The 13,791-nt window shown below is 42.2% G+C and overlaps 1 protein-coding gene across 2 annotated transcripts in view; it reads right to left on the bottom strand.

The window, feature by feature from the left end:
- CWF19L2 (CWF19 like cell cycle control factor 2) overlaps window positions 1-13,791 on the bottom strand; it is an 89,427-nt gene that overhangs the window by 24,364 nt on the left and 51,272 nt on the right. For both annotated transcript variants that reach the window (XM_068144832.1, XM_068144841.1), the window contains exons 11-12: window positions 8,884-9,006; window positions 6,193-6,330 (exon numbers count right to left, since the gene is read on the bottom strand). In XM_068144832.1, coding sequence (XP_068000933.1) covers window positions 6,193-6,330; window positions 8,884-9,006 — 261 coding nt within the window. The remainder of the gene's footprint in view (window positions 1-6,192; window positions 6,331-8,883; window positions 9,007-13,791) is intronic.

Raw genomic sequence — 13,791 nt, 5'->3', positions numbered from 1 at the left:
ATAGAATATAATAAGAATAGAATAAGAATAGAATAAGAAGAATAGAATAAGAAGAATAGAATAGAATAGAATAGAATAGAATAGAATAGAATAGAATAGAATAGAATAGAATAGAATAAGAATTAGAATTAGAATTAGAATTAGAATTAGAATTAGAATTAGAATTAGAATTAGAATAGAATTAACCAGGTTGGAAGAGACCTTCGAGATTATTGTGTCCAACCTATCATCCAAAACATATCTAATCAACTAAACCATGGCACCAAGCACCCCATCAAGTCTCCTCCTAAAAACCTCCAATGATGGCAACTCCACCACCTCCCTGGGCAGCACATTCCAATGTCCAATCACTCTTTCTAGAAAGAACTTCTTCCTAACATCCAGCCTAAACCTCCCCTGGCACTGTGTCCTCTTGTTCTGGTACTGGTTGCCTGGGAGAAGAGACCAACCCCCACCTGGCTACAACCTCCCTTCAGGTAGTTGTAGACAGCAAGAAGGCCTCCCCTGAGCCTTCTCTTCTCCAGGATAAGCAACCCCAGCTCCCTCAGCCTCTCCTCATAGGGCTTGTGCTCTCCAAACCCCTCACCAGTATGGGAATGGAGTACTTTAATACTACAAATTAAAATGTGGACAATTAAAATCCATTGCAACAGTAACTGACAGAAAACATCTAATTTGAGCTGATGCTCCAGCACACTTAGCTACTATACAAATACTATGGCTCTATCTTCAAAGACTAATCAAGAATTCAAGAAGTGTGTTCTAGTACAATAACATGATGCAGTGTATCTTTGCCTGGTAGCAAAAAGAGGAAACACTGTCCGTCCCACAACAAAACAAAGTAGTTGCCTAAGCCACAAAATACAAAGCATTCTCGCAGCATTATTAAGAAATTCTATCCTTAAACGGAACAAAACAAAACAAAACACATTCAAACAAACAAACAAACAAAAAACAAACTAAGGAAAGGGAAAAAAAAGAAGGTTTCAGAACAAAATATACTGCTTTTTCTACCCTGGTGTGATCATTTAATGTTGCAAATCCGCCTCCAGCAATGACTAAAATCTTGGGGGAAAAACATAAAGCACATAGAACTGACACTTCTGCTACATACTTGCAGCTCTCAGCGTTTCACTGTGAAAATCATGAGTCCAAACCAAGCAAATGTCTCCCTGTTTAATATTTACCAGTCAAACTGTGTTTCACAAAGTCTCTGTATTGTTTTTCCTCCACAGCATCTAGAGCACAAATTCTACAATTTTCTTCTTCACTGTAAACCCCCCCCCCCCAAAAAAACCCCCAAAACCCAACCAAACCAAAACAATCATTCACTGCTCTGCAGTCACCACTCATATGAGAAGCAAATACAAAATCACAGAATCACAGTATCACAGTATCGCCAAGGTTGGAAGAGACCTCAAGGATCATCAAGTCCAACCTGTCACCACAGACCTCATGACTAGACCATGGCACCAAGTGCCACGTCCAATCCCCTCTTGAACACCTCCAGGGATGGTGACTCCACCACCTCCCTGGGCAGCACATTCCAATGACGAATGACTCTCTCCATGAAGAACTTCCTCCTCACCTCGAGCCTAAACTTCCCCTGGTGCAGCTTGAGACTGTGTCCCCTTGTTCTGGTGCTGGTTGCCTGGGGGAAGAGACCAACCCCTTCCTGGCTACAACCACCTTTCAGGTAGTTGTAAAGGGCAATGAGGTCACCCCTGAGCCTCCTTTTCTCCAGGCTAAACAATCCCAGCTCCCTCAGCCTTTCCTCATAGGGCTTGTGCTCAAGGCCTCTCCCCAGCCTTGTTGCCCTTCTCTGGACACATTCAAGTGTCTTGATGTCCTTCTTGAACTGAGGGTCCCAGAACTGGACACAGTACTCAAGGTGTGGCCTAACCAATGCAGAGTACAGGGGCACAATGACTTCCCTGCTCCTGATGGCCACAAATCAAGTCCAACCTATTATCTAATACCTAATGCCTCCTGACATCTAAACCATGGCTCCACATGCCAGATCCAATCTTTTTTTGAACACCTCCAGTGATGGTGACTCCGCTACCTCCCTGGGCAGCCCATTCCACTGGCCAATCACTCTTTCTGTGAAATACAGTTGTTTTCTATTAATATTTTTTGCTAATTGTGTGTTCTGGTCTACCAGCTTGCCTTTTCTCTCCAGCGTTGTAGAAACTGTTTCTTTAGGTTTTCTTCAATTACCACCATTCTGTGCCTTTGACCACAGGGTATGCTTTGCAAGCTTGGGTAATGCTAAGGGACACGGTTTAGCATCAGACTTGGTAGAGTTAGATATGGTTGGATTCAATTATCTACTTGCCATCACTGAAGGTGTTTAGGAAGAGACTGGATGGAGTGCTTTGTGCCATGGTTTAGTTGATCAGATAGTGTTGGATGATAGGTTGGACTCGATGATCTTGAAGGTCTCTTCCAACCTGGTCTATTCTATTCTATTCTATTCTATTCTATTCTATTCTATTCTATTCTATTCTATTCTATTCTATTCTATTCTATTCTATTCTATTCTATTCTATTCTATCTTAAAGGACCAACCAAAATGATTCTATGATTCTAATCTATAGGTGCACTATGGTTATGCTACAGTAGCCTTTTATGTTTTCAATTGGTCCTAAATTCTCTTTTTTTTTCCAAATTCCTGTTTCTCTTGTTAATGCAAGCAGCAATGATGTGATGTTTGTAGACTTGCAGTGACTCCCAAATCAAATGTAACAGCCTCTTGTGGTCTATGCACAGTTATGGTTTCACTCAACTTCACAATTACCATTGTTTTGCATTCATCAGCTCTCACTTCCAGCTGGATTTATTGCCTCGATACCTATGGTGCAATCCCTTTCTCCCTACTTAAAGAGGCCTAAAGCAAAATCTCCTCTGTCTAAGCTACACATCTTAATTCCCTTTATACCCATGTCTCTCAGACAGCATTCCAAATAGGACTCATGACTGAAACCACTAAAATTGGTATCTCTCTCCAGAGACACTCTGTAGTCTATCTTACTAATCAGTTCAGATGCAAATTTCACAATGTTGGAAAAATCCCAGCTGTGTATTTTGAGATTCCATAATTTACAGTGATCTCTGTTTTTGACAGTCCTGACTCGCTATGTAATGATAACAAATTGTCAGGTCATGAAGTATCCCCTCCTCAGATGCTTTATGTATGCGTTGAACAGAAGAGATTCCTGATGGATCTACCTCTTTTATTACAAAAATTACCTCTTTTATATTAAAAACAAACAGAAAAGCCCACATTGATTCCTTTCCCTGTTTCCATTTTAAAGATTACCGTCTGTAAGGAGTGGTCCAAAGAGCAGTATCTGTCTCATCATTGTCACCATGAATTGGGACCTCCATACCTCAAGACTCGGACTGATTTCAGGCTAACATCTTAGCATGAGTTTGCAGTGGCCTGTTCCATAGTAAGTTACTGATTAGGTTACTGAGCCTGTACAATGGAATGAAGTCTCCATGGATTTGCATAGGCAGGTCCCATGGGAAGAAGACAATCTGGTACCAACCATCCATACCTGTCAAGTATGATGGATGGCCCCACTGTCCCTGATTATTCTTTCAGAAAGAAGAATCATAGCTGCTGTCAAACAGGATTGATGCCCTGGTGTTGCTAAGGGAACCATGAACCTTAGTTAACTCTTCTCACTATACTGTTATCATAATATAAAAACACACCTCTGGGCCAAAGGGTACCAGCCTCCAAGGCAGACTGTGCTTTGGACACACCTCATTGAGCCCAGCCTGGAGAAGAGAAGGCTCAGGGGTGACCTTATCACTCTCTACAACTACCTGAAGGGAGGTTGTAAACAGGCGGAGGTTGGTCTCTTCTCCCAGGCAGCCAGTACCAGAACAAGAGGACACAGTCTCAGGCTGCACCAGGGGAGGTTTAGGTTGGATGTCAGGAAGAAGTTCTATACAGAAAGAGTGATTGCCCATTGGAATGGACTCCCCAAGGAAGTGGTGGAGTCGCTGTCATTGGAGGTTTTCAGGAGGAGACTGGATGGGGTGCTTGGTGCCATGGGTTAGTTGTTTAGGTGGGTTGGATTGGTTGATGCGTTGGACATGATGATCTTGAAGGTCTCTTCCAACCTGGTTTGGTTTATTCTAAATATATGTATGGAAGCCTTAACCCTGGGGGGCACAAGGAGTGGAAAGAGGGAGAGTTTGGACATAGGCAGGTGAAAAATTGATTATAAGAGATGCCTCCCTAGCAACAAGACTGGGAGAGCTTTCCCCACCAGGATCAAGAAAGGATCAGAAGCATCAGCAGAACTGGACCTAGGACCAGAGAGATGTCTTTGAACCCTCACGTTGGTGGTAGTTATAAACCTCTTTCTCTTTTCTCTCTTTTTCCCTTTCCCATGGCACCAAGTACCACGGCCAATCCCTTTCTGAACATCTCCAGGGATGGTGACTCCACCACCTCCCTAGGCAGCACATTCTAATGGCAAATCACTCTTTCTGTGAATAACTTTCTCCTCACCTCAAGCCTAAACCTCCCCTGGAGCAGCTTGAGACTGTGTCCTCCTGTTCTTGTGCTGGTTGCCTGGAAGAAGAAAACAACCCCCACCTGGCTACAACCTCCTTTCAGGTAGTTGTAGACAGCAATAAGGTCTCCCCTGAGCCTCCTCTTCTCCAGGCTAAGCAACCCCAGCTCCCTCAGCCTCTCCTCATAGGGCTTGTGCTCCAAACCCCTCACCAGCTTTGTTGCTCTTCTCTGGACATATTCCAGCAACTCAACATCTTTCTTAAACTGAGGGGCCCTGAACTGGACACAGGGCTCAAGGTGTGGCCTAACTAGCGCTGAGTACAAGGGCACAATAACTTCCCTGCTCCTGCTGGCCACACTATTTCTGATGCAGGCCAGGATGCCATTTGCCTTCAAACAAACAAAAAATCCCAAACCAAAAAGCAGCTTCTCTTTCTGAGACCACTCTCCACTATGTTTTCACAGGGACACTGCAAACATTTGCTATTACCTGACTCAGTGAGCCCAAATTTGCCTCATTTTATTTTCACATCTCTGAAAAGAATCAGAGTGCAAAAACCAATCCTGTAACTTGTTCACTGAAAGCAGTCTCATGAAGACATCAGACTAAACACAGGACAAATTCATCACATTAGTAAGAATTTCAGAAAGTCATGTTAATATTGATTGATGAACTCAACTTCCATGACCAGATTTGAGCTAAAGATCTTTTGTTTTTGTAATTCCATTCCACTTCTGTTTTACTATAGACACACACACTCTAACTACCACTTCTCACAACTTAACCTCTTCTAACAAAAATGCTTAGTGGAAAAAGGACTATACAAGACCAGAAAATGGCAACTAAGTCACTTTGTTACCCTTATTATCATCTGATGCACAAACTACAAAGTTTTATTGTGTCCTTACATTTTCCTTTACTGGTAAATGTTGACATGCCAGATATGCCAGTTGTTATAGTTTGCACTGTTACACAGGTTCTGAAGCAAAGTTTTATGTGTTTTGGGTGGGTTTTTTGGGGAAGGCAAGGTAAAGAAGGAAATCAAATACTGGCAAGAAGACACATTTATTTAACCAGACTCCAAGGTTCAGTGTAGCTGGAAGAGACATTCTAAACACTAAGAAAATGCTGCTTTTATTCATCACTAATCTGGGGAAAAGCCCCTTTGTTGAACATAAGTAACCTGCTATCAAGGCAAGGTGAAGAAGGAAATCAAATACTGGCAACAAGACACATTTATTTAAGCAGACTCCAAGGTCCAGTCCAGATGGAAGAGACATTCTAAACACTAAGAAAATGCTGTTTTTATTCATCACTAATCTGGGGAAAAGCCCCTTTGTTGCACATAAGTAACCTACTAATGTATTAATGTACAACACACTCAAAGCGTTCACCTCAAAAATGTTGAATTCTACAAGCAGAGGAAGAGCACAATCACCCCTCAGAAGGAACTGAATGCAATGCATTTCCTGCATGCACTCAGGTTTCCATCACTTTGATAACATCTACCAGGACCAACTTACAAGAGACTTGATTATTAAGACCATTCTAAACCAAAACACTCCATACCTCGAGCACTGAGGCCTAATCTTCTCCCTGTTATATTTATAATCGTAATATGCTTAATTCAAAAGCCACATACACAACAGCTTACCTTGGATGCCATACGCATGAACAGTGAGTTTTGATCCTCTGCTGTTCTCATCTTCTCATTTCTCACCAAGTCCTTCAGGTCCATACTATCATCATCCTGAAAATATCTTACTCTTTCTTTATCTATATGAGTAGGGATCTGGAAACAAACATATTAGACATAAATATTAACTAGGTGAGAAAGATCAGCTATAAAATTGTCATGGTGGGGCCAAACATCCCCAGCACAAACCCAGACAAACACTAAGGTGTCTAGACATGGTGCCTCTCTCCCCGCTCCTTCCTGCAGAAAGCCAGGGTAACACAGGAAAATGAACAAATGGGACAGGACCATGCGTGTCTGGTAAACAACCCTCTATCTATGGTAAGGGCATGTGTGCTGGCCACAGCCTGGCAGAAACCCTTCCCAATGGGTAACTATGTGCTGGTTTCATGCCCTACTGGTCCAATCAATCTAGGGCAAGATTTATATACAAGCTGATTTCTAGTTGCCTGTGTATTGCTTAGCCTTGCTTAGCCTTGCGTGCTTGAACCCGCTTGGACCTTGTCTGGCTTGAAGCTGTCTCGAGTTGCATAGCCTCGAGTTGCACAGCCTCGAGTTGCCCGGCCCAGCGCCTGGGATAAAGCCACAAGCATACACACCACAAGCTACCAGAGAAGCCAGGAGCTTAGGAGTCAGAACCAAACCTGCTTCCCCTTGTGACCAGGATTTTGCCATGCCTTAATTCACCCAGGATAAAGCAAGCACCCATCACAAGAAGCATCATGAACAGCACACTGTTTGCTGAAGATGGACTAGCCATTGACAACTGCGTGACATCCCTGCCAGCAACCTGCCATGCCTGGCACTTGAGAGCACCCCAAAGCCTCTAGTACAGTATCACAGTATCACAGTATAACTAAGGTTGGAAGAGACCTCGAGGATCATCAAGTCCAACCTATCAACATAGACCTCATGACTAGACCATGGCACCAAGTGCCATGTCCAATCCCCTCTTGAACATCTCCAGGGACAGTGACTCCACCACCTCCCTGGCAAGACCATTCTAATGGCTAACAATTCTCTCTGTGAAGAACTTTCTCCTCACCTTGAGCCTAAACCTCCCCTGGCGCAGCTTGAGACTGTGTCCCCTTGTTCTGGTGCTGGTTGCCTGAGAGAAGAGACCAACCCCTTCCTGGCTACACAGCAGCAGTGCTCCCTAGCTGGGTACAACCAGCTGTGAGTAATTAATTAACTACCTCTTTGGCATAACAGTTCTTGTTGAGTCTCCCCCCCCCCACTGTGGTCAAGCATCATTTCGCTCCCAGGGTGTTCCCTTTCTGTTAGTTCCTCCAGGTTTGCATAAAACTGTTTCAATTGTTACAGTAGCCGAAATCCTATACATTCCCACTGTAAATATATCTAACTGTACATTGAACCTTTTGATACATTTGGCAATCTTCACATTAATAAAGGTTATTAATATTTTGATTAATATTGCTGTCTCCTTTATAAATAAAGGAAATTTATACCCCTTTTCAACAAAAATACAGTGCCTAATTATTTCAGCAAGTTTAAAGAATCATGAGCTAAGCCAGGCACACCTGAAACAACTAGGCCTGCTGCTTCATTTGACCTAAGGAAAAGACCATCTTCCCCTTTCTTCAACTGCATCAGTACATTTAAATGAAAACACAGCCTCTTCCCACAATCACTATATCCTTTGTATCATTAAGCTATCAAGGCTACAACATTACTACTAAGGAAAGATGCACAATAATTCACTGAAATAGTTAAGCAGATCACAAAAACAGATACTGCAAAAAGTAATCTCCAGTATTTACAGAAGCTTTGGAAATGCAACCTCACAGACACTACTGAAACACAGACAGTACTGAAAACTTGCATAAATGTGGTACTTCTGGTGGGAAATGTTGAAATCTTAGGGTGCACAAGAAAACAGAGATTGTCCTCTAGGGCAGAAATAAACTAAATCTTGGAGGAGCACAGGGAATGGTCATTAACATAAAGTAAAATGGTGCTTTCCAAAATGGAAACAGGTGGATGACAACCAATTCCTCATCCTCTTGTGCCTTTTACACCTCCAAACCAATTTGTCCTAGTAATCAAGGACATGACTACTTGAAATACGAGGTACTGTCATCTCCTCTTATCCTCAGAGGACCCAAGTATTAGCTTATTAGCGTTGCAAGAAACCATCCCACAAATAAAACAGTGCTCCAGCATCCAAGCCTCTCACTGTTCCCCAAAGCACTGTTACCAAGATTAGGTCATGGTTTCCTTCATCAGCAGTAGCAGCATTTCTGATCTGAAGAAAATTAGCCCCTGAGAGCTGACTTTCTCAGGCAAATCTTTCCTGTTTTGCAAATACTCACCTCTGCTAATCTTTATTATTTACATAACTTCATGTAACATAAACTAATTGGCTGAGAGACTGTGATTACTTGAAAAACTTACTTTTCCTTGAAAGTGCAAATAAATAAGCCCTAAAGTGATCCCTGGGGAAGCAGCCTGAAAATAAACTGAGCATACGCTTAATAAATATGTACTCCAAAACTTAATTTCAATCATCTCACCAAAGGAACTTTTTAACTACCTTCTGATGTTCTGATAAGACATCATGGCATCATGAAAGTAAGACTGCAAAATAACTTAGAATTACAGTTTCATACTCACATTTACAGAACTTACCATCTGCCGCTTTCTCCGGCCTCCTCTTGGCTCCTGTGGTTCAGCTGCTGAGGCCACAGGCCATGCCCTTCCGCTATGATCTGTTCTGACAAGGACCACTTGCTCTTCTTGACGGCTCGAAGCCTGTGTCAGATTTCAAGAAGAAGTTTAAAACAGATGATATAAACAAAGCCAAAAGAAACATTTCATCCACACTAAATGGTTTAAATCTAAGTGTGATAAATCCAAAAGATCAAGTAAGAGATTCACTGTAATTCAAACCAGACATTACACAAGGTTGTCTTTTCCATGGTCACAAAGCACAGAACATTACAATGATATTCAGCTGCTTAAGTGCAGTGGGGTAGTTTTAGGCTGTGCCTTTAAAATATTCCCCAGATCTTGAACAGAAAAGTGGTAGAATGTAAATAAATCACCATTGGGTGTAAAAAGGAAAATAATGGTAGAATAGAATAGAATAGAATAGAATAGAATAGAATAGAATAGAATAGAATAGAATAGAATAGAATAGAATAGAATAGAATAGAATAGAATAGAATAGAATAGAATAGAATAGAATAGAATAGAATAGAATAGAATAGAATAGACCAGACCAGACCAGGTTGGAAGAGACCTTCAAGATCATCTCGTCCAACCTATCAACCAATCCAACCCACCTAAACATCTAAACCATGGCACCAAGCACCCCATCCAGTCTCCTCCTGAACACCTCCAATGATGGTGACAATTGTTCTAAACAATCCCATTGGAGAGATAAGGGACTTAAACCAGTTGTGCAAAACAATCTTCTCACTTCCTCAGACTGGGAGTCACTAACTGGCTTCTGCTTGACCTTGGCTGCACTGCTTTGTTGTGACTGGTATTAACTTCTCTGCTTCCTTCTCTTGTCCCTTTTGAGTACAGGGGCTAAGCAGGAGGCAGGGAGGGAGAAGCTGTTGCAGCCCCTCTGGTCTTAGGCCAGGGGGGATCCTTGTGCTGTTTATCAATTGTAAATACCTGTAAATACTGTGTATTTTGTACATATTCATTGCATTCCATTGTAGATTGCAGTTTTGCTTGTAAATACAGCTTTCATTTGCTTCCAAATAAGCTGGTCTGGTGAATTTAATGTTGAGGGGGGAATTTTCAACCCACCACATGACATGCAGAGCTAACAAATCCATTCAAAAAAAGAAACAAGTTTGTATTCTTGGTTCATTCTCCTAGAGCTTCAACCCCCAAAGAAATATACAATAATAAAACCCAAAGAAATCTATAATAACAATAAATGAGCATGCACCACCACCATTCTATCAGTGTATTCCTCAAAACCATCTGAAAAGCTGCAGCACACTACCAACTCCTGGGCTTTTATGGACTGGCAGTGTTGGGGGTGTTTTGTGTTTGGTTTGTGTATTTTTTTTCCTTTCAAAACTTGGCTAAAGAACTACTGGGCAGAACATTAGCTCCTGCTTTTCAAGATACTCCATTAGATCAGACTTTTGTTTCCTTCACTACACCTACTACCAGTCCACATCACTTTTATCACAATGTAACACTGGTATTTTCCTTTAATCTTGACTCTAGGACATGCAGAATAGGAAATACAAACACAAGCATGTCTCTGTGGTGAAGAAGAAACAGATGAGTAGATACACATTGATTATTTAGGTCATATGCCATCCCTCAGGGGTAGATATCTATCAAGACAACTTAACTTCAACACTCTGAAAAAGGGAACAGAATGCAGTTTCAGAAAGTTTGCAGAGACATCAAACAGGTGATAGGGCTTGAGGGTAGGGCTGCATTCAGAGGGAGCTTCAGCAGCTTGAAAGAACAGGCTGACAGGAATCTCAAAAAGGCTAAATCTCAGGGACAAACTTATGCACTTCACAAGTCTCTATATTGCCTTTGCTTCCCTTGTAATCAATGGATACCAGTAAGACATCTTTTCTTCTTAGCAAAACCCAGCTCTCTTACTGCTACTAATGTGGTCAACAGGTTCTAACCTGTTTTCTTGATTAAAATAAGCAGCACTAAATGCACATCTTCACAGAATCACCAAGGTTGGAAGAGACCTCAAAGATCATCAAGTCCAATCTGTCACCACAGACCTCATGACTAAACCATGGCACCAAGTGCCACGTCCAATCCCCTCTTGAACACCTCCAGGGATGGTGACTCCACCACCTCCCTGGGCAGCACATTCCAATGACTAAGAACTCTCTCAGTGAAAAACTTTCTCCTCACCTTGAGCCTAAACTTCACCTGGCACAGCTTGAAACTATGGCCTCTTGTTCTGGTGCTGGTTGCCTGGGAGAAGAGACCAACCCCCTCCTGGCTACAACCACCATTCAGATAGTTGTAGGCAGCAATAAGGTCTCCCCTTACCAGCTATTTCACAATCACTATTGCCTAACAAAGCATGGAGACCTTTTTTATGACACAAGCAAAGAAAAAATAAGAGTATGTTGGGGTTTTTTCTTTAATCTTCTTATTGTATCTGGCCTAGAAGTTTTGAACTCTTACACAGCAACTTGAAAGGTAGATCACTAGTGGTGAGGTATCACAAGATCCATGTCATGACTTACATAGGAATGTTATGGGATGCTGTCATAAAAAAAAAGTATCTCATCTCCATTCTGCATTATGCTTCTAATCTTTCAGTGGATGTTTGGAAGGTAGGGGGACAAAAGAAATGCCACCCAAAAGCCCTGTTAGCCATGACTGGCAGTGCTTCTGAGATTGTGTTACAAAGGGGGAAAACAGAACTCTGAACACATTAAATGCTGGATATCAGAAAGACAGATGTCCACGGAGTAGTCCTCACCATTAGGTGCAGACACAGAAGGCTAATATGAAAGCTACTTGTAACAGTGATTTCACTCCATCAAAATCCAAGAAGTAAGCTTTCAACTGCTTAGCTTCACTTTAGTCTGTCAGCTAGTGGCAAGTGGATAGTAAAATCACTGTCACTTGTATGAGCACAGAGACATCCCTTGTACAATAGGAACATTTTGCCAGGTGGCATAAATCCTCATGGGCATCTTCAGGAGGAAACACCTGCCTCAAGGAATTACCTAGAAGCACATTCATTTTAGTTTGCACAGAAAAGTGTAATCCCTGAATTCCCAGTCTAACCTTCAGCACTCAAGGTCTTAAAGGCACCTTAATTTTCCCAGTGGAGTTATGTTTCTAAGCACCCCCAAATCTGCTCCCATTTTGCCAAATGGATTTAGAATCATAGAATCAGTAAGGTTGGAAAAGACCTCAGAGGTCATCGAGTCCAACCTGTCACCCAACACCTCCTGACAACTAAACCATGGGTCCAAGGGCCACATCCAAACCTTTTCTGAACACCTGGAAGACCAAGGACGGGTCACCTGCAACTGGCAGCAGAGGCAAGGTGCAGAAAGTCACCTGCCCTGCCCACCCCAAGCAGCAGCTTTGGAGGGAGAAGCCCAAAATGAAGCCACAACTGTCCTGAGCTTCAGCTTGACCCAAACCCTTCTCTCATCTCCTCCTTGGCCAAAACCCTCCTGAGCTCCTCCCTGGCCCAAAGCCTCCTCAGCCATCCTCACTGCAGTTGTGTTCTGAAGAAATCTGGGGCCACTGCTGAAGATGACACCTCCAAGTGAGACAGAGAGAGGCCACAGCAGGCACTCCAGCACAGCTAGAGATTTTTTCATATCTATTTCATATTAAAACCCAAACAGAATGCCTGGACAAAGCACCCTTATTCCCAAGTTTTATCCCTAGCTGATTTATTTAGATCCAGTGCTCACTGAAAATAAATTCTTCCCAGAGAGATTGGCTGTTGGGATGAGCTGCCCAGAGAGGTGGTGGAATCACCATCACTGGAAGTGTTTAAGAAGAGCCTGGATGAGGCACTTAGTGCCATGGTTTAGTTGATTAGATGGTGTTGGATGACAGGTTGGACTTGATGATCTCGAAGGTGTTTTCCAACCTGATTAATTCTGTTCTATTCTACAACTCTTGAGCTTATTGAAAAAGGCTGTGGCCACAGAGGTAATGCAGAAAAACAGCCCTTTTGTGAAAATATTCTGGAGGAGTAGCATTCACTGATTTAGCAGCTCAGGAACATTACAAATATATCTCTCGCCAAGCAGAGAGAGGAGGACAAGGCCTGGAATACCTGCATAGCAGAAGTGAGGAGCTGCCATTAAGGACTCATTATCCAGACAGAATTTAGGATTCCAGTCCTCAGACAAAACACCAGGGAGTAGAAATGAATATATCCATTTCCCAACTGACTCCTTAAATACTTCATTACACCTCAGCTATTGCAATCCCAATTTCTAGGTACTTACAGTTGCACTATTGTTGCCACCTGCCTAAAGGTAAGGCACAGGAGTGCTAAGTGCTGTTCCATACCACTCCCTTTATGTGCCCAGCCCCCAGTCTTCTCAAACCTTCATCTGCTCATACCAACTACCTGCTCATTTGGAATGGAAATTACTACCTTTACAGCCGATGGACACCTGTTCTGAGCCTTCCAAAACACAGACAACAGGATATATCTGCTTCATAGGAGCATGCTCACACTTAAAGACATATACATATACAAAAAGGAAATACAAAAAAGAAACTCTTTCCCAGAAAAACTGGCACTTAACCTTCAACAAAATTGAGAAACCAAACAAAAAAACCTCATCTAAATATAAATTAAGAAAGCCTGAAATCTCCTTGATTACACTACAAAGATGTTTAGGCACATTGGTTGATTAAATGAGCAAATAATGGGAACATCACTACATCTGGTGATATTAGGACAGACTTTTGTCAAATCTTATTAACAGCTTTATTCATCTCAATTTGAAGCTATTTTTCACCAAACAACTGAGGTCTGCTTAACATCTGCCATCCTTGCCTAATGAAAGCTTGTCCCAGAAACCCCAATAAAGTCTG

The sequence above is a fragment of the Melanerpes formicivorus genome, unplaced genomic scaffold (genome assembly GCF_026170545.1).
Source record: "Melanerpes formicivorus ecotype bairdi unplaced genomic scaffold, bMelFor1.0.p_v2 SCAF_1, whole genome shotgun sequence".
Classification (NCBI taxonomy): domain Eukaryota; kingdom Metazoa; phylum Chordata; class Aves; order Piciformes; family Picidae; genus Melanerpes; species Melanerpes formicivorus.
Note: the sequence above shows the minus strand (reverse complement) of the source record. Positions and strands in the feature narration are given on the sequence as shown.